The sequence below is a fragment of the Scomber japonicus genome, chromosome 22 (genome assembly GCF_027409825.1).
Source record: "Scomber japonicus isolate fScoJap1 chromosome 22, fScoJap1.pri, whole genome shotgun sequence".
Classification (NCBI taxonomy): Eukaryota; Metazoa; Chordata; class Actinopteri; order Scombriformes; family Scombridae; genus Scomber; species Scomber japonicus.
In genome coordinates this window covers 18,341,568-18,368,761 of record NC_070599.1, presented here as the reverse complement: position 1 = coordinate 18,368,761, position 27,194 = coordinate 18,341,568, and the positions used below count along the sequence as shown (strand labels likewise).

The 27,194-nt window shown below is 41.2% G+C and overlaps 1 protein-coding gene across 2 annotated transcripts in view; it reads left to right on the top strand.

Annotated features, from left to right (window-relative positions):
* LOC128383927 (phosphofurin acidic cluster sorting protein 1) overlaps positions 1 to 27,194 on the top strand; it is an 80,971-nt gene that overhangs the window by 28,334 nt on the left and 25,443 nt on the right. For both annotated transcript variants that reach the window (XM_053343512.1, XM_053343511.1), the window contains exons 2-4: positions 19,746 to 19,833; positions 21,409 to 21,498; positions 23,258 to 23,383. In XM_053343512.1, the coding sequence (XP_053199487.1) occupies positions 19,746 to 19,833; positions 21,409 to 21,498; positions 23,258 to 23,383 (304 nt within the window). The remainder of the gene's footprint in view (positions 1 to 19,745; positions 19,834 to 21,408; positions 21,499 to 23,257; positions 23,384 to 27,194) is intronic.

Genomic DNA, 27,194 nt, shown 5'->3' with positions numbered 1-27,194 from the left:
GTGTCGAATTTTTAAAATACCATCTGGTCCTTGATTGCAAAAAAACAAACAAGGTTTTTTTTGTGATGTATGAAAAAGTGATGAAAATTAAACTGAGAACAACAACCAGTGAAAAGTTGTACAAACCAATCAGCCCATAATCCAGTCAGAAAACTGGTTATATAACCGTTATCAAGACAAACAAATTGGAAATGAGCACACATGAGAAAGGAAATCATGCCATAATGTATTTTAACACGAGTATCATTTCAGTTATCAAGGTAAATGTGGTATAATTATAGTCGCCCTTTGTTCCTGTTGCATCATTGTCCTCATAACATTTATGATGAAGGTTTAGGTTGACAACACCGCATGAACCACAGCTCCACCGAGCACCTACTGACCCATTTTCTTAATGAAGCAGCGAGTGATGCCACCCAGATAACGTCCTGTCTGAAACTTGGCTCAGGATACTGTCGGTAATCCATCACAATGAACAGCACTTTTTTTTTTCTTTTTTCTTTTTAAAGTTGTCATTCATGGTGCTTTTACATGTCTGTGGAAAGCGTTGGAAAAAATAGACCTGAATTTAATTTGACCTGAATTTTTGTCATCAGCCCAATCGCTGCTCCAGTCTGAATGAACAATAAAAGTAAATTATATATATTTACAGTTTCTGAGTTATCATCAGCAACAATATATCTATTCACTGCCATCCTCTACTGTGTTATAAATATGGACAATATGATGACATATGTTTCATCATCATTTTACAAACTTCTGTTTTTGTTCTATATGTAAAGACTTTTTCATACATTTTCTGTTTTGCTATATGGATATTGGCAAATGATCCTTATTAATGTTATGTTATTAATTTCAGCCATATGGGTCAGTCCGACAGCCTGCTACAAACATCTTGAATGAAAATACTAACAAGTACATCTCTTATCTCTTGGCTTCAATCTTTAGTCCAGATATAAGTAATGAGTTTTTAGATTTAATTGATTTATGCATTAATATTCATTAAGGATGACTCAGTTCACCTTGATTTTAATTTCATCTTAATTTTTTGACATTTCAAAAATTGGCCTTTGTTTCCGTGCGTCCAAAATGAGGAGCGTTTGGCCCGGCTGTGTGTCAGCAACAGACTAATCCATGTAATGGAATGATAATGAGTTTGGAGGAGAGGAGCAGGGGATGCTACTAAAGAAGGAGGGCAAGACTCTTACTCTTTCTGTCAGCGACGAAACCGGCACGGCCATTGATCACAATTATCGAGGGGAGGAGGGGACGTTCTGCGATACTTAAGAGGGGAGATGGGGCGGACCGGGTGCTACGGGGAAGGAGAAGAGTCCTGTTACCATTACGTAAAAAAAAAAAAAGGAGGGAGGAGTGAGGAAGGAGACACTGATGCACTGTTGACAAGAAAAGCAGAGTTAAAAAAACAGACTCCAAGATAGGTGATATACAAGAGCAAGGATGAAGAGATAAAAAATGAGTAAGAGAAGACGAGGAGGAAAGAGTGAGGTCGGTACTGATTGATGAGGGTCAAAAGTTGAGGACAGATGTGATGAAGGTCGATAGAAAGAGCCGTGTACTTATCATGTTGTTTTGCTTCTTTGACACAGCAAGGTCACACCTCCCATGACGGACTGTTGTCAAGGGAACCATAGGCACCTTCCTCTTAAAGCCACAGTCATTCACACCCACACCCACACACCCACACACACACACACACACACACACACACACACACACACACACACACTTTTACACATTCAGACACAGCCTCTCACACTTAATCCCCTAAAGTCACTTTACAGCACATTTTCACATTTCTAATGCTTGAACTTCTCATCCATATTCATGCCCATCATGAGGAAATCGTCGTGGCTTTGGTTTTGTCGGTGAGCCTGACTCCATTTGAGACCATTTCTTCAGATGAATCAGTTATTCGCTTCCGCAGGAAATTAGATATGTTGTGAAAGTTTGTGTTTACATTCAGTGTTACTCATCAGAGTACGTGGTGTTGCACTGTTGAGGTTTAACCAATTTGTAACATTTGCAAAACCATTATTTACCTCCACTTTTACTAGCTTTCAGTCTTCTTCTTCACACATTACTTTATTGTGCATGGCGCCTTTTTAACTAGCAACATTTTGATTTGCATAATCCCTGAAATCAGTCATCAAGGGATAATAATAATGTCATCTATAAAAATACAATGCAAGTTATGCTGATGAGGGTACTTTTGTCACCTATTTTGACATTTAACAGCCTTTCCCCTCAGTTTTGTGTGTGTGTGTGTGTGTGTGTGTGTGTGTGTGTGTGTGTGTGTGTGTGTATGTGTGTGTGCATGTGTATGTGCATGCACACTACTACATTCAGCATCTTTGACAGACGTGCTGTCTTTGTTTTTTTCAGAGATTGGCCTTTCCAGAATGTCAGAGGTCAATCTTCCCACAGACATTATCGAACCGTTCTCTACCTCTGTCAGCTCCCTTCTTTCATCCACCCCTGCCATTTTCTTCTCTAAACAAATAAACATACAAATAGCAATGACTGCTGGGAAGAGCAGGAGGTGATATCGGCCAAAGGAGCATTAAACATTTATTTAGTGGTGGTGAGTCAGACCCTGTGCACACACATACTCACACACTGTGAGGTCTTCTCTCATTTGTCCCATTGAGCCGTGGAGACTTTCTATGACAAATTGATGTACTCAGTAAACTCACAGAGGACACACACACACAGTCTCTCTTGCACACACCATCACATAACCTGCAAACAGAGATCTTATCCATTCTTGTCTTTCATTACATAATATCCAACAACTGTAGCATAGCTTCACAGAAACAAGAACATACTGTAAAGATCCTGCATGTGAGCTTGATATCCAGGGATCAAATACAATAATGAATGAATTACCTTAAATGTTCCCAGAACCATATGTGGCATTTTCTGATTACTTTTATGATGGCTAACAATCAAAAACCCAATGATTTTCAATAGAAAAGGATATGAAATCAACAAGAACGTAAAAAATTATAACTACGTGACATTGTTCAGAGCACAAGACAAGAATGAACTGTCCACCTTAAGAATAAAGTAATTATCAGAGCAAGACTAGCTTAATCTATTAATTGTATATTTTATTTAATGTTACAGTTCTCAAAGCTCAAACCAGTGAATACTTGATGTTTGTGCTTAAAGGTGTGATGTGTAAGAATCAGAAATTCCTTCTCATTAGTGACACCGGTGGCCGTTAAGTGAGCTGCAGCCAGCACCCTGTTGCTAAAACCACAATATCACAGTGTATTTCACATGCTTTGCAATAATGTGTTAGCTTACCAGACGTTGTTGTGATGGGTTGTGGTCGTTTGGTGACGTTAGTGGACTCCATTGTTAGGCTAACTTTAGCTAGTGTTGGTTCTGGAGAAAGAAAAGCCACTTGGGAGCATACATAAACATCACGTCCACTGGATTTTTGCTCTTTTTTTTTTTGTGGAAATCAGTTCACAAGCTGTTAAAGGCAACTGGGAAAGTTGTGGAAGGTCTCGTCTTTTAAGTTATGTTACAATATGTTCACTCATTGGCAAAAGAAAGTGATTAATACATGTACATTGCTTCCCAATTCTTATATATAGCACCTTTTAATAAAAGAGAAAACAATTGATTGATTATCAAAATTGCATTTTCTGCCAATTGTCTTATCAGCTTTGTGATAATATCTGGGGTTGAAGGAGTAACAGTAGTAGTTCTCTTCAGATTCATTAAATCATATTCCCATCATCACCCATAGGTTTGTTAGGGATTGGAATGAGACACTTGTCAATCAAGCAAACACACCCAACCCAGTGCTGCACACTCCTCTTCTTTGGAAGTTTGGTAAATTGCCAAAACACATATTACTGGAAGTGAAAGTACTCTGTTAAGAGGAAAAACGTGTTGACATTTCACAAGAGAAGCTGGGGATTTTCCCAGTTGGAGCTTTATTTTCATGTTTTGGAGTTGGCAGCCGTTACAGAAACTACAACTTCCACATTGGCATTTACTTGTTGTTGTGGTTGCGGCTTTGTCTGGACATTGTTGATAGTACAATGGAAACAGAAGAGAAACTGAGCATCTGTTTGTTTTATTGATCATGTGATGTCAAGCACACTGCAACTCAAAAGCAGCTCCTTATGAACTCGCATTCTCGAGACGCTGTGTAGTCTTACATACACATCAGGTTAGCCAACAAGGATGCACAGGTATCAACTTTCAGATGTGAAATGAAACAGACCTTGCTCAAACTGTCTTTGTTGAGACTTTATTTGTTGGACAGACATTATTTCAGATGAATCCAGTTCACATGTTGAATAGGTTATAGACTGCATTTCATTTTATTTGGGAGTTACATTAAAGACTTCATTTCCCATGATGCTCTAGGAGCAAGAAGGTGGCCTAGCGTGATTACGTCAGGGGTTTTGTTTATGTTAGTCAGCCATGTTTGAACCTGAAAACTCGCACACGCTGTATGATTTCTCTTTTTCTTTATTTTACTATTACCAACTAAAGTACCTTAAAATGGAAGACAAACGTCTCGCTTCGTCATTCTTAGTTTGAAGATTAATTCTACAACATTTTGGTGCCGAAACCCGGGAAGCAGGAGATAATGGCCGACGAAGCTAGAGACACCGAGGAGCAGCAGTTACTGGACGATGTGGAACAACTTATTGAAAGGTCGAAAAGGAAGCGTCGAACAATACGGAGTTCCACAACAAGACTGTTGAATCAGATTGACGGTGAAGTATCAAAGAGAGACCCGGACATCGGCCGTGTGCGAGAGATGTTGGCCGTGTTGTCAGCAAAGGAGGACAGTTTGCGCGAGCTGGACCGCATAGCGGAGGAACACACTTCGCTGGAGGACGTGGAGGCGGAGATCGAAATCGCAGAGGATTACAGAGACCGCATTATCGGGATGAAGACGCGAGCTCACCAAGTGATCCGAGCACGTGAGACTGTGAATAAAGACGATCCCCGGCCTGCTCGGCTAAGTGATGTTAGCGCAAACACCGCTGGCTCTCAGCGCAGCAACCCGACCGTGAGACTGCCGAAGCTAATGATCGAGAAATTCAATGGAGACGTAAGTTTATGGCAGGAGTTTTGGAGTCAGTATGAGACTGCTATTCATAGCAATGATGCCCTTTGCAACAGAGAAAAGTTTACCTACCTGAAAACTTACCTTGCTGGAACGGCTGCAAAGGCAGTAGCAGGACTCACTCTGACAGACAGTAACTATGATGCTGCAGTTGATATACTTCGAAGCAGATTTGGAAGGAAAGATCTTATTGTAAATGCCCACATGTCGAAGCTTCTGAATCTCACTCCTGTAAAGAAATCATCTGATGTCAGTGCACTGAGGCAGTTATATGATGACTGTGAAATTCAAATCAGAAGCCTAGAGTCACTGGGAGTGGTATCAGACACCTACGGAGGCATGTTATGCCCAATACTGCTCCAGATGTTACCAGAGGACATGGCTCTTGAGTACAGCCGTCAGAGAGGAGATCAGGATGAGTGGAAGGTGCCTGACGTGCTTAAATTTCTGCAAAAGGAGGTTCAGAGCAGAGAGAGAGCTTCGCAAATGATGAGATCATACAACCAGAGAGAGAACCAGTCTGCTCACAAAACATACAGCAAATCATATTCAACCAGTGACATGAAACTAAAGAAACCAAGCATGACATCTGCAGCTACACTACACACTGCCAACCAGAAGATACAAAACTGCCTGTTCTGTGATAGTGCTGAACATAAGTCTGAAATCTGTCCAGACCACCACGTGTCAGCACGTAAGGAAAAGCTGAAGAAGCTTGGCAGGTGCTTTGTGTGTTTGGGACCTAAACACATCGCAAGGTTCTGCAGGTCAAAGAGCATGTCATGTGCCACATGTGGAGGCAAGCATCATGTGGCCATTTGTGAAAAAACCGACGCATCCCCACCTGCTGTATCTGCCAACATGGACACTGTCATTTCCTCTGTAATTCCCCAAGCAGAAGAAGGCAAACCTGATATTGAGAACACTGTGCTGCTACAAACCGCCAAGGCATGGGTTGTAGGGCCCACCGGCAGGAAGGTGGTTCGCTGCTTGCTAGATGGAGGCAGCCAGGGGAGTTTTGTGCATGAGAATGTAGTGAGGGCGCTGCAGCTACCTGTTATTAGACAAGGGACACTTACCCTTCACACATTCGGCTCCTCTGCTCCTACAACGGTGAAGCGCAGCATAGTGAAGCTCAGCTTGGAGAATATCTGGGATAAACAGCAGAGAACTGAAATAGAGGCAGTTGTGACCCCCAAAGTTTGTACTGCACTGATGAAAGTCCCTGGTGAACATATACAGAGAGAAATGAATAAGAGAGGTCTCCAACTCGCAGACTTCGCTGGAGATGATGAACCTGAACTTTCTGTGCTAATTGGCTCAGATTACTACTGGCAGATAGTATCAGGCCGAGTAGAAAGACTGACAGAGAGCCTGGTAGCACTGGAGAGCACCTTTGGATGGACAGTGCAGGGCCCAGTAGCAGTGTCCAGCATGACAGAGACAACATGCATGCACATTCAGCTCAGCGAGGATGCACAGATTGACAAGCAGCTGCATGCATTCTGGGAGCTTGAGTCCCTGGGAATCACAAGTGAGAAGTCTGAGAGCTCAGATGATGTGGAAGCGTTGCAGCGGTTCGAGGAAACTTCCATCTTCAAGGATGGGCGTTACCAAGTGGAGTTGCCATGGAGACAAAACCACCCTCCACTTCAAGACAATTACCGCATCGCAAAAAAGAGACTGGAGAGTTTGAAAAGGAAACTACGAAAGGATGTCACACTCTACAGCAGATACAATGATGTTGTGGAGGACTACTTAAAACAAGGAATGGCTGAGGATGTGACAAGGGAGCGCACATCCTCACCAAGCAGTCAGACATATTACTTACCTCATCACGCTGTACTGAGGGAGGATAAGGTGACAACAAAATTGCGGGTTGTCTTTGATGCTTCATCCCACGAAGATGGAAGTCCCTCACTAAATGATTGTCTCTTAACAGGTCCCAATCTGAATCCAGATCTGATGAGTGTTTTGATTAAGTTTAGACTGCATGAAATTGCATACATGGCAGACATTAAGAAAGCATTTCTGCAGATTTCACTCTCAGAAAGAGACCGGGATGCTGTAAGATTTCTGTGGTTCACAGGCCCACCAACAGAAGAGAAGGACGAGAAGCTGCGCATTCTTAGGATGACACGAGTGGTGTTTGGAGCTTCATCAAGCCCATTCTTACTCGCAGCCACCATCAGGAAGCATTTGAGACAATATGAGCTTGAACACCCACAAGTGATAGACACCATCAGCTCCTCACTTTATGTGGATGACTTTATTTCAAGTGCGAGTGAGGTGACAGAGGCACATGCAGTGACGACCACAGCCAAGAACATCATGTCTGCTGCAGGCATGGAGCTATGCAAATGGATGACGAACTCTCCTGAGCTGAAAGAAAAATGGCAGGAGAGCTCACTGGATTGCGCTGCACAGCTAGAAACACACGGGTCAGTGCTGAAGGTTCTGGGCTTGGTCTGGAGACCTGTCACCGATGATTTTGTGTTCGACCTCAGGGGGCTGCTTGATATTCTGAAAGAAAGAGAAAACACAAAACGAAGTGTTCTGCAGTCTTCTGCTCGCATTTTTGACCCTCTAGGATTTTTGACCCCTTTCACTATCAGGATAAAATGCTTGTTCCAGGAGATGTGGGAAAGAGGGCTTAGGTGGGATGAGGAACTGCCGCCTGATTTGACAAAGAAATGGCAACAGTGGTGCTCAGAGCTCCCCCAACTGCACCAGCTGTCAATCCCACGTTGGTACAAAACACACATGCAGCAGCAGGACAGTCAAAATTTAAGGCTACATGTGTTTTGTGACGCAAGTGAGAGGGCTTACAGTGCAGTTGCTTATCTCCAAGGAGAAACAAAGGATGGAAAGGTGACCATAAGCCTGGTTGCATCCAAGTCCAGAGTGGCTCCACTCAAAAGAATGACACTGCCACGCCTGGAGCTGATGGGAGCTGTAATAGCAGCGAGGCTTGGGAGCACCCTCATGAAAGCACTGCAGCTGGACAAGATACAGCTCAGACTATGGACAGACTCAATGATAGTGCTACACTGGATTCGCAGTTCCGCTCATAGGTGGAAACAGTTTGTAGCAAATAGGGTGACAGAAATCCAGACTCTAACTGACCCACAGTCATGGTCTCACTGTAAAGGAAAAATGAATCCAGCTGACCTTCCCACCAGAGGACTAACGGTGCAGGACTTGAAGCAGAGCGCACTGTGGTGGAAAGGGCCTTGTGTTCTGATATCACCTGATCAGTCAGAGAGCACTCAGGAAGATGTTCAAGAAGATGAGGTAAAGTCTGAACTCAGATCCAAACACCAGATTGTTGTACAGTTTGTTAATCAAGACATAGACCTTTTAAAACCTGTTCTATGTCTGGAGAAGTACAGTAAACTAAAAACAGTGCTCCGAGTGACAGCCTGGATAAAGAGGTTCATCACCAACACTCGCTCAAGCACAAAAATGAGTGGTGAACTGACAGCAGAAGAGCTGAATGAAGCAGGAAAACACTGGATAAAGGTGATTCAGAACCAGAGGTTCAGCTCAGAAATTGACCTGCTCAAGGCAGGAAAAGGCCCAAATTCTGACTCCAGAATCCGAGAGCTAAAACCATTTCTGGATGAAGATGAGCTGCTCAGTGTGGGAGGAAGGCTCCAGCATTCGGATCTCTCTTACAGAGAAAAGCACCCATGGATTTTGCCCAGCGATCACAGATTTACAGAAATGTTAGTGCAATATCAACATGAGAAGATAATGCATGCAGGGGTACGAGACACTTTAGTGCAGACGAGAGAGAAGTATTGGATTTTGAGAGCACGACAAGTAGTCAAGAAAGTGTTGTCAAGATGTGTACTTTGTAAAAAATTCAAGGCAAAGGCGGGACAACAGACTACTGCACCGCTACCGAAGGACAGAATAACAGAGTCACCGCCATTTGAGATCACAGGTGTGGACTTCGCAGGGCCACTCTATGTGAAGGCGCGGAACTCCATGACAAAATCCTACATAGCGCTGTTTACTTGTGCTGTAACCAGAGCAGTGCACTTGGAGCTGGTCTCAGACCTATCTACAGAGAACTTCCTGTTAGCACTAAAAAGATTCATCTCAAGAAGAGGATTATGCAAGGTGATCTACTCAGATAACGCTAAGACATTCAAGAGAGCTGATCAGGATCTAAAGGAGCTCTGGAAAGGCATCAAAGACCCACAGCTACGAGAGTTCTTCTCAGAGAAGGGCATCGTCTGGCGGTTCATCGCTGAAAGAGCAGCCTGGTGGGGGGGATTCTGGGAAAGGCTTGTAAGGTCAGTCAAAATTATTCTCAGGAAGGTGCTTGGCAGAGCTAGACTCAAATTTGAAGAAATGTGCACCATTCTGACTGAGGCAGAAGCCATCATAAACTCGAGGCCGCTCACTTATGTGCACAATGATGTGGATGAACCACAGCCGTTGACACCTGCCCACTTCTTGGTGGGTCAGAGACTGACTTGCTTACCTCCTAAGCCCTTTCCAGCTGATACTAACCATCCAACAGCAAACAAGGAGGAGATGACACGGAGGTGGCGTTACAGACAAAGACTTATGACTAACTTCTGGAACAGATGGCGGAGAGAATATTTATTGGACTTGAAGTCGGCCCATCGCTGTGACATCCCGCAGCCTTCTCTGCTGAAGGTGGGAGATGTTGTACTCATTGGAGAGGATAACACACCAAGGCAGAGCTGGAGGCTGGGAAGAATTCAAGAACTCTTTCCAGGGCGTGATGGCCTAGTAAGGTCATGTACAGTTCGAACCAGCTCAGGCACCCTTCTGAGGAGACCAATACAACTGTTATATTCTTTAGAAATTTAGATAAACTGTAGTTTATCGGGGGGGAGGATGTTGAGACTTTATTTGTTGGACAGACATTATTTCAGATGAATCCAGTTCACATGTTGAATAGGTTATAGACTGCATTTCATTTTATTTGGGAGTTACATTAAAGACTTCATTTCCCATGATGCTCTAGGAGCAAGAAGGTGGCCTAGCGTGATTACGTCAGGGGTTTTGTTTATGTTAGTCAGCCATGTTTGAACCTGAAAACTCGCACACGCTGTATGATTTCTCTTTTTCTTTATTTTACTATTACCAACTAAAGTACCTTAAAATGGAAGACAAACGTCTCGCTTCGTCATTCTTAGTTTGAAGATTAATTCTACAACAGTCTTTACAGTTTGTTAAAACCCTCTGTAGGCACCAGACGGGCGGGGCTGTCAGGAAGTAGAGACACCCAGGAACCGTTTTCAAAGCCAGTTTATTAAGCTTTTGAATAATTACTACTTTAAACCTGACTGTACAGGATCTCTTTAAGTGAATGTCCCACTCGGCTCGAACTTCCTGCTTGTTGAAACAGCTACTTTATCTACAGCTTTGTTTAAGCTTGTACTGAGACACATGAAACTTGGTGTAGATTCATGACTAAAACTGAAACGCTCTCTGGAGCTCTCTAGACATGGTTCATTTCCATTCACACAAATAGATGTAGAGACTCAATTTTAAAGCAATAGAGCAAAAGAAGAGGTGCAATTTCACCAATTCTGTTGTGTTGATTAGCTTCTACAACAATGCTGGTGCAGCTGTTATTACACGACCATCGCATAGGCTTGTACTATCATTAATTCCTCACACGTCACCTTTAAACCCATCATCAACAGTGATATCGCCAGCATCAGCACGGTAATCAGTGACAACTAGCGGTCTAATCAGAACAGAATCCATCAAGTCCTTCACATAAAGGATAAAAATGACAATAACATTATTACAGGGAAATTAAATAATGTCTCGATCGATCTGTATACTGCAAACAAGTCGCGCAATTAGTGAAATTGGCGATTAACACCTAAATCATAAATGTTATTTTTAGGTTCCACCTCAAACCTGATTTTTCTTTGCCACGTTATCATTTCACCCCCATTTGCGTGGTGTGAAGTATGCTGGAGGTGTGAAAGAAATTACTGCCACTCATGATTGTTTTTTTATACATGTGTGGGAATAGCATATGAATGGCACATGCCCCAGGTTTTTAATGGTGCATAGTTTACCACCTACGTCTTCATGAAAAAAAGTAAGCTATAACCTTATCTTTTGTTCAAACTCGAAGCTCGGCTCTCTACAAACATTTCTTTTATAGAGCACTTCAAATACAATACAGTTACATCCAAATATTTTACTGAGAGGAGAAGAAGAAAGATGAAAGAATGAAATTAAAGCTATGTAGCGTATGATAGGCTTCTCTCTTATTATATGCTGCTACTTCCACTACTAGTGATTATTATAGACCTGCTGAAATTATAGCTGTCAACCTTTCAGACTTCTTGACATTTAGTAGATGAGTCGAGGAGCAGTCCTTTTTTTTGTTGAGACAAGAACCTGACTATCAGAATAGTGTCCAAACAGAATCAAGTCCTCTTGGGAATTAATCAAAATCCTGGCTCAGCGAGACCTCCTGCAAGACAAATTGGTTTGTTGGTTTCACCATTATACATTGCTGCTTGTAATTATATACCAGCCGTTTGCAGCGAGGGAACAGGTTTGTAATTATTTGTGCAAGAAAGACGAAACCGTGCTGCCATTTTTCTATTCTCTTCCTGCACAATCGAATGCGTTGGTGTCATATCTAACAGACACTGTTCTGCGCCTTGATTAATTTCTCTATAAATCCTCCTCTGCTCTTGTCCGTCCTTTTGTTCAGGTTGATAGAAATGCACAGTGACTGTCAATGTGTAGTGACAGGCTGTTGAGGAGACAAGACAGAGATGTGAGAACTGTACCAGAGAGGAAGCGTTTGTGGCAGGCGGACTGTTGTGACCTTTACCATGTGATTTCCTTCGTCAACTGTGGCGACAACTGGCGCTGTGTTTTTTAAATGTTAGGCTGATTGTCTCCATTCAAGAGGGATTTATAGCAGTTAAGTAAAGAGTGCAGGGGTCACTGCTGAGGTGCCCTGACAAATTTTCCTGTGAGAGAAGTCAGAAAAATGAATAAAAACAGCAGTTAAGGAGCATGGTCTTCTATTATAGCTACCCTTTTTTTCTGTGGTTTCTACTTATTACTCATGAGAGGTTTCCTCTGTGTGCAGGTAATCATGATCTAGCTGTTAACTGCATTCCTTTGTAAAGATGATGGTTGATCCTTAAACTGACGGTGTAAAAGAATAAAACTGACTTTGGATTTAAAGGGGATATGAAATGTGCACGTTGAGTCAAATGTAATAGACAAACACCAGATTTTAAAAAATTGTTAAAACTACAGATCTAGCTAGCGAGCCACCGTTTTGGAGTGATGTCATTGCCTACGTAACGAGGTTGGTTGGGTTTGTTGGCGAGTGAAGTTATTTATTAATGTCTAGTTTATAATCTGGTATTTAATTAGAATTTTCTCTTTTTTAATAGTTGCTGTAATAGTTACTAGTACTAGTTTTTAAAGACAGATTATCAACTGACTTTATCTAAAATACAAGTTCAGTTCAAGGTAAAAGCTAGACTATACTGAAATACAGAAAAAATATTTTATGAATATATTATTTGGCCATCTGCCGCTACTATTGGTTTAAATTATTGATTCATTAAAATTATGGATCCTGCCAGTCAAACATGCCTATGCAGATGTGAGCCAATTCCAAGTCAAGCCTCCATCGGTTTCTTGGTCAGACAGTCAACACTTCAACTCAACTATTATCACTATCAACTTATGTTGTCTCAGGATGGCTGATATGTTTTTTAATTTACTACTAGACACATGATGACTTTTCAGCAGTTTAGCCACGTGCAAGGGGAAGCCAGCTATTCCACTTTATTCCACACATTGCAAGAAGACAAAACAAGACGATGGCGAGGAAGATATCGGAATTGGTGGACCAATTGGGTGTTCATGAACATCGTTGTTTGGACCCAAATATGTATTTAATGACTCTTTACTTCTGTTGTCGGAATATTTTGGGCGGTCACTAGAGTAAACTTTACAGATGGCAAAACATCAGCCTTTAGTCTGTTGGTCTGGTGAACTACTAGCTTGCCCGACTCAAAGGTCTCGAAGGCCTCCAGTGCTTATCAGAGGGCTCTTCAGTGCTGGACTGTTTCTCCTTATCTTTAACCTGATAAAACTCATGTTATATATATCCAGGAGCAATACAATAGTGGTGTCCTTTTTGTTTTTTCTGTCCTGTGGCTCCCCAGTCTCCTTCTCTCATTGTCTCGTCCAACAAACCCTGCAAGATGGTTGTGCCCTTCCCCCGGAAGATATAACACGGTTTCTCTCTTCTTGCGTATGTTCATATGTCCCGTTTGTTATATGATTGTTGATTACAGTGGAAATCCTTTTAGTAAATTATGTTAACTTCATTGACTGCTTCATGTCCGCCTCAATGGCAGCTATTGCAGAAATCCCCCTGGTACTTGCATCCGTTTACTTGGAAACAATGGAGTACTGCTTGGCTATTTACTGTAAGTTTATCTTGAGGGAAATTTTGAGTTTGTTCATCCGTTACATCACAAGTAATTATTAAGTGAACAGCTGATAGAGAGAGTAGTTTGGCACTACAGGATAACTAATCACTGCAATTTAATATAGCAGAAGTCTTAATTCTTAATAGATGTAGGGGACTGAACAGCGGGCAGAGTCAATGTTACATCTTATTTCAGTCTTGATTGATCATACTCAATGGTCGACGAGTTTTAGGAGCCTCCGAAAGCTATAATCTACAGTTATGGTGTCCGATGATAAAGGCCCCAATGGTGTCATAAACATTTACTGTCTCGTCGACTTTGTGATTGATCACACTCTGGGAGGGAAACGCTAGGGAGCAGGTACAGCCCAAACGATGTCCGTTTGATGTCTGCCAACTGCTAAGATTGACATTGTACGAACTGTCAGACTTTTAGATTTCTCTTTGATAGATGTTTTACAATCAAAAGGATCCCTATAATCCAAATAGTTATGGGTTTACATTTTAATTTAAAGAAAGCAGTTTGAAACCCAGATTCTAGCTAATTTAAAGCATTACTGCAAATAATGTAATGTGGCTAGAATTTAGCCTCGTATCTCCGAAAGCACTTTTTTTTCGCCACCAGTTGGAGCTACATTCATGTCTCTCAACATTACAAACAATACCCTCTTAAAAAATCACCACATGGCAAAATAATATCTTTCTGACAAAGTTTCCTAAAAAATTATGCTTAAACTAAAGTCGGACTGGGTGTCAAACCTCAATAGTTTTTTTGGTATCGACCAAAGTTTGTCTGTATTACAGCATCAAAAAATTGTCGCTGGACAGAAAGTTTGCTTCAGAAATCTTCTCACATTTGTAATTTTACTTTGTGGTGGTGAGTGGTGTGGTGTGTGACCGAAGTGCACACCGAGACTTGTGAAGTTTAGAGGGTGAGAGTTTTACAGATGTGGCCTAAACCGCCTCGCCTGCAGGCAAACATCTTAACACATAAAAGGTTAAAACATTTGGCATTTTGTTAAATAAAAAGGGGTTAATGGAGCATTTTATGGAGTACTAGCTTGACCCAGAGGCTTGATGTGTAGAGTGGTTGTTAGTTGCCACCAAAAGAGGAGAAATATGTCTCCAGAAAACTCTAACGTTGTCTAATTTGCATGTTATGTCTTTTTCGATTGTATCATTTCTGACTCTACCAACACTTCATTCATCTGTTTCTTTGTCTGTTTGCTTGTATCTGTTATTTAAGTCTGACTCTCTTACCTCTTCTCCTTCACCCATTTCCTCCCCCTGCCCTCCTAATGGCTTACCTCAGGTGCTTCAACCCCCATCTCAAATCGACCCCTGGCACAGGTCCTCTTCTGCCTCCTCTCCACCTTGATTCATTCCACTCAGATCCGGCAGGTGTAAGCAGAAGCTGCACTTAGCTGCCCTTTTTTATCAGAGAGAGAAAAAGAAAAATTGATTTGCTTTTATTCATAGGTTTAGACTCTCTCCTGGCCACTTTGATCTTGTGCCGAGAGCCTTGGGATTGAGGCTCGTCTGTGTTTGTCGCTGAGTTTTACAGTGGTTGCATCAGCAGTCGGGCCACTTAGCCGTTTCAGTGGGATGTTGGGATGTGAGAGCTGAAAGTAAGATGAAAGGCGGTAAGTGGGGTGGATTTGGAAGGCCCAGGTGAGATGAGAGGGAGTTGGCAATGGAGAGGAGTGTCTGGATCAGGGCTGCAATTTTCTTTCCTGCTGTGTCTGCCTTTAATTTTCATATTTGCCATTAAAGGTTGCATTGGACATTCCTCTGTAGATATCATAACTCCTGTCTTGGGTATTCATCATTATTGGGCTTTAACAATTACTTTCATTATTATTTTCTTATCAGTATCGTCCAGTCTGTAAAGCCACATAGAATAGATTATTATGTGAATGTATACAGATTTGATATTTGGCATTTGGGTTCCAATGTAATGACTTTCCACAAGGGTGCACAACACTTAACACAACAGCAACAGGGGAGTGATGGTGATAATACCCCTCCTACGTCAGGCAGAAAGGCAGAAAGCTATCCCAGCAGTTACAGGATCATGTAGTTACACCATCATATTGCAAAAAGCTTGCATTGAATATAAATTTCCATCCTGAGCTAGCGTGCAACTTCTGCTTCATTCATTATTTAGTCTGTAATGAATTTTTAAAAAAAACAGTGAAAAACCTCACTCACAGTTTTCTGGAGCTCAATGTGCCTCCTGGTGATTGTTTGTTTTGTCTGGCAAACAGCCCACAACTTCAAATATATTCAATTAAATATGAAAAGAGACAATCATATCCTCACATTTGGGATGTAGAACTAGAGTTGCGCCGATTGCGTTGTGGTTTCTTTATTGTATGTGACAGTAAATTGAATCGTAAGAAGTTAGACTGACCAGCAAGCCACTTTTCCCATTATTTTTGATTAATATAATATAAATTGATAATATAAGTAACCGTAAGTTGCAGCCCTGGTTGGAACCTGCAGATGTTTGGTGTTTTTGTGTAATAAATGACCTCAATGATTTATCCAAATTTGTGCCATTAACTTTCGGCTAATCAGTTAATTAAGGGATTGTTTCAGGACTGAATCTGGAACTTTCTGGTATTTCCAACCTTTTCCCAATTATTCCTTAAAATGCCATAATGGAAAGAGAAACCACAGTATGTAGCGTATACGCCAAAAATCGCCTCATTTAAACTAAGACTGTCCTGGAAGAAGCGACTTTTTTCTTTCCTTTTCATATTTTGTAATGTCAGACAGTTCCTCTCTTTCAACACATTGTGTCAGCCTCTGTCATCCCCAGATCTCTCATTCTCTCTGTTGATGTCTCCCTCAATTTTCACGTCTCCTGCTCCCTCCCTCTCTCTCTCTCTCTCATTCTTTCCTTCTTTGTCTTTCTGCTCGCTTGTTTCCTCCTTTCCGCATTCATCGCCGTCTTCACATTTCCTTTTCATTTGTTGTTTTTTTCTCTATGCACACTCCCTGTTTGTCCTCTATCTCTTTTCATTCTCTCATTCTTTTGTCAGCCTGTCTGCCTTTTTGGTTTTTGCCTTTTTTCCTGCCTATAATTCTTTGACAAAATATTCTACCTCGATGTCTATATTGTTCTTTTGTTTTCTCTCTTGTCTCTGTGTGATTCCCTCCAACCGACCCGCCAGCTCTATTTTAGTGGTTTACTTTCTGTCTCTAAAGCCCTGGAGATGAATTATTGAACAGACTGACCTCTGGCTGCACAGCTGCTGTTCGGGTGTGGTGTGTGTATGTGTGTGTGCACGTCTCATCTCCGATACCATTTCAGTAGCTATGTTAAGTGTTCTTGCTCTTGAATGTCTCTCTGTGTTGTTGAACAATTGATGATGTCTACAACTTGTGTTTTGTGAGGCAAAGGTGCGAGTTGAACTTAATCAAGCGTGTAATTCTTGAACTCAGATGGAAGACGTACAATATGTGTGTGTGTGTGTGTGTGTGTGTGTGGGGGGGGGGGGGGGGGTTGTGTGTGTGCGCTGACGTAAATGTTGGCTTTTGTCGGGAAAAGGACACTTACAAAAATAGCAAGCCATTTTCAAGCCCATCACGTCGTCTTTTTTTAAAGAGCCGGTCCACAGAGGAAAGGCAGAACTGCACTAAATGCCTCTTTAGTTGTTCTTTTTCATTTTAGGTTTGTTTTGTTTCTTTGTTGGATTTGTTGCTTCTCCCCGAGAGACAGAAAGTAAAGGAGCAGGAAGAGGAGGGTACATTATCAGCATTACAAGCTGGTTTTAAATCTATACCATCATGCATACATCTGGTCCAGCTCATGCATGTGAGCTACCAGGCTCCCTCAGGGCTGGGTATCGTTTAAAAAATAACGATATCCGTACCAATCCAAGTACCCTTAAAGTGATACCGATACCAACTGAGTATTTGATACCCATTACACATTTTATGCTCTTGCTTTTATCCGACCTAACAGGCGTTTAGTGTCGCTACACTTTAGAGCGTTTAGGAGGCATCTTGGCTGCTGAACTGCTAAGCACGCTAACTCAAGGGGCTGGTTGCCTTGAGGACATTGGTCAATCAACCTGTCAATCACGACATAGGCACGCCCTAATGCATACCCTGCTTTATCGTCAAATATAAAATCAGGGAGGCCAAAATTTCACAAATGAACATCATACTGCATTGAAGAAGGCTTTAAACTAGCGATTGAGACCATAAACACATTTTGAAAACGTTTACTGAGGTTAGAAATCAAGTGAGAAGTTGGTGAATTCTCCATTGACTTGTATTGAGACGGAAGTCCTTTTGACACCAAAACGGTCGCCCCCTGGTGGCCTTTTGATAGAATGCAAGTTACTTCCGTGTTGGCTTCATTTCAGAGGACTGGAACTCCCCGCCTGAAATTAACCAAGACTTCACCACCACAGATGGGTCGTAGCTGCTGTGGCAGAGGGCCAATCACATGTCGCATTAAATCGAAGAACTTGATTAGCTTTGAGCAAGTCCATACAAGTAGTCATATTGTCTAGCTTTGGGTGCAAAAAGGATCAATTGCAGGTATCGTTTGATGGGAGACGTTTCGATACTACAGTACTTGGTATTAAATTTATTTCGGTCGATACCTTAAAAGTATGGAGTACCGATACCCGGCCCTAATCAGGGATGTAACCATATAATTATAAAAGGCCATGTGGCTTTTCATTCCATCTCAGCAGTGGTACACGAGGCTTGTCTCATTTAATCAACTAATCTCAGTCTTCAGACAGCTGATTGGTCGAATCATGCGTGCTCTTGATTGGTTGGAACAAAATCCTGCAGGCGCATGACCCCTTATGAAACATGCCTGCCTTATATAATTTACTTTCTAATTTACCTTCAATAATAAAAAAACTGTTACATTTGAAATCATTTTGTACAGCTAGACTGGTCCAATCCACTGCTGTGAGATCAGTGCTGATACTGATCTTATTAAGTGTATTGTGTGTCGCCCAGATGTGACCGAGCCACATTAAATCCCTTTTTTTCCTGTCAGGATCCTTTTTAAAATTGAGTGTTCCCACCTTCACTTACATAGATTAAATTACAGCAGGCTGATGACTCAATGTTTAGTGCCACGGTGTCACCGCTACATAATAATGCCTTATTTACCACTACAGGGACTCAGCACTGGAACAGCTCTTGGTATCAGCAGGTATCAGTAGAGCTAGTTTAAACAGAAAGCTGCATCAGGCATCTTTAATATCTTGTTTTTGTGGTGTATTTTTTTTCCTCTCACTGCTCTGCTTTGTCCTTGTTAAAAGTTTTACCACATTTTTTCATAGATGAGTTTGCCAAGGTTCTCTTTTTTGGAAAGTTTGATCTAGTGATTAATTTAGTAAGAAGATGTTTGTCTAACAACTTTTCTATTTCACAAAAGTTTTTTTTTTATAAAGTGAATGGAGGTATTCTGTATTTCTCAGACACTTGGTCCCTCTCTGTTATACAACACTGTTGGAAAAGAAGCTTTTTTAACTTGCAGAAATGCTGTTTAATGTCACTAATCATAGCAAATTTCACATCGGTAAGCTTTCAGGACGCTTGTCAAACACCTTGGTTACACTATTGGGAAGTCAAGTTGATGTCAGGGTTAGGGTTTTATTCTGATCATATTAAACAAAACATGTAAAGGTCTATTTTGGTAGCATCAAAAAATAAACAGCTAAATAAAATGAATTAAGTGACTTCAGAACATCAATCCAAGCTTTGACTCAGAGATGTTTGTCTCTCTATGCTTTGAATGAAAAGCAGCAGATAATTTCACTGTGAAGCTTTCACCACCTTTTGAGAGCTTCTTCCTCTCCTCATTTTTGCACTTTCCAGGCAGAACTAATGTTCATCAGAGGGAATTGCATAAGTAGGGAGATAAGGAGCACGAAAAATCTCAACGTTAAGAAATTCAGCCACGGTTGATTTTTCTTGGCTGACAAGCTTGTTAGCCATCCACTCTGAACCTTGCAGCTCAGCTCTGAAGGGAATGAATGAACCTTTTGATGACTTGTTGATCGCGTTATTAGCAGTTTTCGCTCGCTGCCGGCAAGGTGCCACGATACCTCTGGATACGAGATGTCTTCTAATCACAATTTCGCTTTTTTTTCCCTACAGGCTGTTCAACCTGACTCTGAAGAAGCTGATCATGCTGAAGGAGCTGGATAAAGACCTCACCTCTGTGGTCATCGCCGTCAAACTGCAGGTATGAGACGAGACGTGAAGTGGCTCAGTTTAATTCACAAAAACAAACTTCCTGTTAGCAGTACGTGACCACAGTATAACTTTAACATTAGGTAAACACATCAAAAACCTCAGGATTCATGAAACTATGACAGTACCTTAATTATAGTAATCATCATTATCATTATTGCCATAGCAACAGTGTTCAAATATTAAAATCTCAAATTTAAAGGCAATAATAAAATATCAGAAGTAGTTTAGAGCGTCATTTAGGCCGCAGCAGCAGTACCAGCAGCTCACTACAAGGAAAAGATTTTTCATGTTTGCAACTTCTAATTAAAACTTTCTGAAAAACAAAAAACTCTATTAAGTTTAAATTCAAACTCAGCGTTCAGTCAGCTGTTATTTATTGAGCTCTAATCAGCCTAATCTTTTATTTAAAGACTTTAAGTTTGCTTGCATTAAATGTACCAAACTAGTAGACTAGAAGATGTTCAAATGTTGCTGAATAAACCACAAAAAGGAGCTTTTTTTTGTTTTGGTTCATTGTTCTGCCAAGTCAGGTTATTGGATCCTGTACTCACTTCCTCCTCTTCACTTCCAGCAAAGACAGTTTGTGCAACTCAAAATGAACTTTTCCTCATTCTCCAGGAGTACTGCAGAAGTTTCCAGTTCTCTTTCTTTATGTTTGTTGGTATTAACCCTTACATACTGGTTTGGGTCAAAGTTGGCCAAAAGTCACAATTAAAACATGTTGTATTCTTCATGTCATTATGAATGCCCCCCCCCATCCCCCCATAAATAAATAAAATACACTCTTAACAGCTTTCTTAAGGATTAATCAAAATGTATTAATGACTGATGGGGATTTAATGAATGTGAACTGGGTTAGAGACTAATTATGAGTCAGAATATGAACAGTATGTAAAGGGTTAAACGTTATATAGAGTTAAAGTTGCACAGCTTGCTGACAGCGTAACTTCAAAGTATAAAGAATAGGTGAATAGACCAGAATCACTTTGTACTTAATCCACATTTAATCTAATGGTTTGATTCTGTTGTGCTTCATTTACTTTCATTGTTCTGGGTCAGTAAACACATTTCTGACACTTTCTCAGTAAAAATCACTTCCACTTTCACAACAATACACTGTCAGATGTTTACATTGATTTAATGCTGCTGTGCTTCCCCTTCTAGTTTCTGTTTCCTATCTCCTTTTCACTTCTCAAAACTCGATCTTAATAGACCAATAAATTCCTTATATTTGGCTCATAATACACATAAAGCTGTTTTAATTATTCTTCCATGTTGCTGCTGCCACTCACTCTTCCTTCCCTGCTCCCCTCCTGCAGTCAAAGTCAATTTCCTCTCCTTCACCTCCCTCTTTCTGCGTCTCCTTTGCTCCCACGCTCCTCTCCCTGCATGCGGTTGATGAGAGCTCATTGTTTCAGCTCTTGCCACGGTTAGCCGAGGCTCGCTAAATAGTTAACTCCTCCTCACAAGCTTCCCATCATCCCTCCTTTTTGTCTCGCCTCTCACGACGTTGTCTCTTTTTCTTTTCTCTTCTCCGTCTCCCCTCCTTCTGTCGCCTCCTCAGGGCTCCAAGCGGATCCTGCGCTCCAATGAGATCCTGCTGTCATCAGCTGGGTTGACAGAGACCGACCTGCAGCTCACTTTCTCCCTGCAGGTAAAGACGGGTTCAGAGGGTTAGACGCCCCCTGAGGCAAAAGCAACTGAAATCTTTATTGATGTGCTCTTGTTGTTTAAATAAAAGCAGGATTTTTAGTTTAACCTTGTGGCTCCCTGCATACCTGAATAACTACTAGTACTCCTCCATTTTTAGAGACTGAGCTGCTCCAGCATTAAAGGAAAATCCGCCTTCAAAATCTCTCTGAAGCTAAAAGTAAAAATGAGATAACTGTGAAGCCGTTAAGACACATATGTGATGCACTGCTGAATTATTCTCAGAGGAGAATGATTGCCATTTTTCAAGCTGCAGATATTATCAGCTGATGTTTGTCACGATATCACAATCAGCTTATGTGAAGGCCAATGAATGAAAATGAAATTATAGCCATTTCAAAAGTGTCTAATGATTTATCTTACTTGCTGTTTCTTGGTATTTTTTTGTTATTGATGGATTTTGTTATTTTTTATTCAATCTGTAAAGTGTCCATGAAAGGCATTTTAAATAAAATGTATTATTAATATCATTATTTGCTAGTTTGTCCATCAGGGAGACGGTTAAGTGTCCCCAAAATCCCCAAATTTAAGGTATTCTCATCAACGCTGTTTTTGTAATGCTTTCATGTGAAAAAATGGCCAGTTTATCTCTTATTACTCTCTTATCTGCATCAGTCTCACTCGACATGAAATACCTTGCAGGCTTGATTCAGGGCAAAAAAAAAAGATGTGCTTCCATTTTCCTGATTATCAACAGGAATGACCACAAAAAAAAGCTAATTTATTTTTTATTTTCTTAAAAGCCAAATCTGGTGTGAAACAGCCCGTAGCGTTAGCATGAGGATGGAGATAATGTCAATCATTTGTAGGCATTCTTATCTCCTGCAACACTGCGCACGGTGCAACAGATGACAAATGTGACCCACATTTTAAAACATTTCTCATGCAGTTAAAAACTTAAGCATCACGAGCTAGAAAATAATCTTCAGCCAAAAACCCAGTGAAGGGAGGTTTTTCTAATTAGTTATAATGGAAGCACTCAACATATGTCACAGTATGTTTTAGCTTCATCTCCTAATGGTGGATTTATTTCTCCAACTTTCCGGAAAACATGAAAAGGTTATGTCTTTGTTGCATGGATGCTTCATGTAATAAGTTTGCATACATACATCATCACACTGCTCTCGTACAGAATATATAACATTCACTATCTCTGTGCATTCAGGCAGAGCATGGTTAATGTAATTCCCAGTAGGGTTTCTTCTGCTCTAAATCATCCTTTCCAATTTCCATGTTTCTAAATGCTGCTAAAAGGTCAGGGAGTTTCTCTCTCCGGATCTTACCGAGCGCAGCGAGCCCGACGTTATACATTAAACATGTAACTTTCCTACAGAAGCAGCTCTGCAGAGAGGGAGCCTATTAAATACCGAGCGGGCAGAGATTTCATGGCTTTGAACATTGTTACAGGAGTTGGTTTTGTTCCATTTATAGTGCGGCGGGTGAGATCCTTAATGATGGGTTATGTCATAGTTCGGATGTTGCTAAGTGGTTTGTCACTTCAGGACTCCAGAGACGGGTCAGCGGGTGTGGATGCCTTACACAACGAGCCAGTTAGAGCGACCTAATTATCATGACCCGGAAAACAAAATGTCAACCCCTCCATCAGTTTGCATCTGAGTCTGTCTAACTAGCAAGTCAATCACCCTCCTGTGTGTCTGTCCTGTGTTTGCTTATATATTTATTGTGCGTCTTTGTGCCTGCAGTACCCGCACTTCCTGAAGAGAGACGCCAACAAGCTTCAGATCATGCTGCAGCGACGGAAGAGATACAAGAACCGCACCATCCTGGGCTACAAGACCCTCGCCCTGGGACTCATCAACATGGCGGAGGTATCTTACCTTGATCAGGCATCCGTCTGTGATGTTTAGTGCTTATTTTATTCATGGTAGTTCATTCATGGTCCACTTTTGACTTGTCATCTTCATCTCGTGGTTTTCATCAGGCTGGCTCAGGTGTCCTCATATGATCTTGAATTTGTGGTGGATGATGTCTGTTTCTCTCTGCTATGGAAAGGAAAACGAGTTCCTCACTTGGCTCACATGATGGCACCTGAACCGTTTCAAAATGAACTCCTCTTCTTCTAAGCTCCTCGTTTTCTTCCTATTTTTTAGTCGTTACTATTTCCTGCATTTCCCAGCATGAAATGAGAGGAGCGAGAACTGAATAATGAAGGAAAATCAGTGTGAAAATCAGACATTTTACATTCCTTTTGCAGCTCAAACACTATATAGCATAACGTGATGTTGTTGCTATCCTCTTTATTCTCCTCTCTTTTTCATTTTGGAAGTATTTATGTAACTATTAGGGTTGCCAGACGACCTTGTTTACTATAAATCAGTGTCCTTTTGTAGTAGGAAACATAAATTTTTGGGTATGACATAAAAAATTGGGTGAAAATCTGTCTCTGAGAAACAGATAACATTAAACCTCATGAATTATGGACTACAGAGGCAACACTGTATCTTCTGCTCCTCTACACTTGTGCAGATAAACCCTTTTTTTTACTCTTTGACTGCTCTTCAAGCGAGGATCTGAGGGAGCACAGTTAATGCGATGATACTGAATTAATTCGGCACCAGTTCATTTTCTTAACACTGTTGACAAGACGTTGGCTGGTTTTAAAGAGTATGGAGCGTGATTGTTCGGTGGCTAAACGGACTCTTACAGCTTCTACTTTGTGGGTGTGCTGAATGAGGACAGAGGCAAGTTTATGGATGTCTGAGATTTATTTGACTTAGTGAGTGCATTTCTTCAAATGTTCATCTCATTTTTTGCAACTTTGAGAATGTTATAGACTGTATAGAAGAAATGGACGTAACATCCGTGATATCACCCATTGGTTTGTGGAAGCCAATAGTTCGAATCTGGGCAGTGTCATCTTGAAAATTTCAGGTGCATGCTGGGAAAAATAAAAACACAGATTCTACTTATATGGGCATGAGGCGGGGCCATGGGTGGAGCGGGGAGGTTGCTATGGTTGCGAGGGCTGGATCTCGAGGACATTGGGCAATCAACCTGTCAATCACGACATAGCCACGCCCTGATGCATACCCTGCTTTACCGTCAAATATAAAATCAGGGAGGCCAAAATTTCACAAATGAACATCATACTGCATTGAAGAAGGAACCATAAACTCAAATTTTGAAAACGTCTACTGAGGTTAGAAATCAATTGAGAAGTTGGTGAATTCTCCATTGACTTGTATTGAAACGGAAGTCCTTTTGACACCAAAACGGTCGCCCCCTGGTGGCCTTTTGATAGAATGCAGTTCTAAGTTACTTCCGCGTTGGCCTCATTTCAGAGGGCCGGAACTCCCCGCCTGGTTATAAGGGGATATATCATGCTTTTTGTGATATTCTGTCATTTTTATACTGTCATGATGTTGGATATAGATGTTAAACGTGGTCAAAGTTTCAAAACTTGAGGTGAGCGTCTATAAAAATGCTCCCACTTCATTTGCAAAATTACCTCTACTTCCTCCTCATGATGACGTTAGATTTGTTTGTGTGTGCCCACAAACGGCCGTCCATTGGGAGCCTTTGTTGCTAAGCAAGGTCCAATGGGTTGTTCACATTGTCCTCTCACATATTTCGGAAGTGGTTTGGGTTAGGGTTAGGAAGTTACCATTTAGAGGAAAGAATGAGAAATTAGACTGAAATCCTACCACTACCACCTTTCCTATTATGTGTGTTAACATGGTGTGCAGATGCTGGCACATCAGAGGAGGGCTAAAACAGGAGCTAAAACGGCTTGTTTAAGACAGAGGCTAAACTGAGGGGCTGCATTAGAGCCAGATTTAAGATAAATAAGCATTTTTTTGGGTCTGTATATCATACAAAAAAGAAGATACAAAGGCCCCAGAATATAAATATAGACCTAGAAATGCAGATGGTGAGTCCTATTTATCATGTACAGTACTTTGCAAAAAGTTTTAGGCACTAAAAATAAAGAGGAAAAAAAAACCTAAATAAAATCACCAGCAGCAAATCTCCTCAGTACACCTGCACACAGTTTTTCAAGGTATTTGGCAGGTCGGTTGTTCCTTTATCTCGGAGAAGCTCACACAGTTCTTTTTATGGATTTAAGTGTCTCAGTTTCTTCTGTCTCTTCATGTAATCCCAGATTGACCCCATGGTGTTGAGATCAGGACTCTGTGAGGTGCATATCATCTTCTGCAGGACTCCTTGTTCTTCTTGTCACTGAAAATAGTTCTTCATGGATTCTTTAATACATTTGGGACCAATCAGACTTCTCCCTGATGGTATATGGTATTATGGATAAGAATGTAAACCTCTAAAGTGCCTAAAACCTTTTTATAGTGCTGTATGTTGACACCATAGCACTCATAACTTAGAAAAAACCTTCCCCTCCTCCTTATAACTGTAAATTAATAGATTTTATGTTGGAATATGATGAATGCAATGTTTTATGAATAGACTCATTAACAGTTTCACACATCACTTTGAGGTCCTTTTGTTGATTTGTCATATTTTTAGCACAGAGCGCTTCCTCAATGGCAGATGGTGGTTGAGCTGTATGTTTCAGAGCAAGTCAGCTGTGACTTGTCGAGTCAGCAGAGTCACATTCCTCCTCAGCCAGACAAACGTCTCCCCACTGATCTGCGCTGTTGACCCAACAAACGACCGGTCAAAGGCTCATTTCCCTAAACATTAAGCCTTCTCTGCCTTCTGCTTCAATCCAATTCAATATGAATCAGAATAACAGGGATCCTCTCTCATTTGTATAATGATGCTGCCTTTCATTCACATCTATCCTTCCGTATTTTCTGTGATCACGCGGTAACTTGCTTAGCATTAACCTTTACTTCACCTTCATGTAAACCCAATTCAAGCGAGTGCACTTTATCAAATCAAACTCCGATTTTGATCTTTGGCCCAAGCATTCTCTCCTCGGCCTCCATAAACGTCGCCATAAATCAAACGTTCAATTAAATTTCAGCCACTTCTTCTCCCAAAAGCTCTCTGTCTTCTGTGTCTCTCTTAATATGAAGCCTTTATAAAAGGTTTGTGATTTATGATGCGCGTCTGGACTTATGTGTGCGCGCATGTTCGAATGTCTGCTGGCTTTTAGAGGCTGAGTCTGTGAAGTGAAGTCAGAATTATTCATAGTATGAAACAAACTGGCTTACCACTTTACGGAAAGAGAAAAGGACATAAATACAGACTTAATCAAGAAGTAGGTTTGATGCACATGATATTTACATTCTCAACAGTTCGATGAGACTCTTATCAAGAACAAAAGAAGCCAAATAAACAGCAGAATAAGATGGTAGTATATGAATAAAGACTTGATTCCTGTGAACCTTTAGCCAAGCTGCCAGTCTTGATGGAAAGCAGTGTCTTGGTAGATGTCTGCTGGCTGTCTCCGCAGGTAAAAATAAAGTCAAATTTTATTCATGAAGCTCTTTGAACAGACAGGTTTGCTGCAAAGTGCTTCACAAGAGGGCAAAGGACACAAATGCAGACTCACACGCATGATAGGTTTAAACTCATTTCCTTCACAGCCTTCACAATGAAAAAGTCTATGAAGAAAAAATTCAGTTGTTATTCCCGCCCGAGGCTCCCTGTGTGTCACAAGAATATTATGCTATAAGGGACACACACTGACTTTCAGTTCAT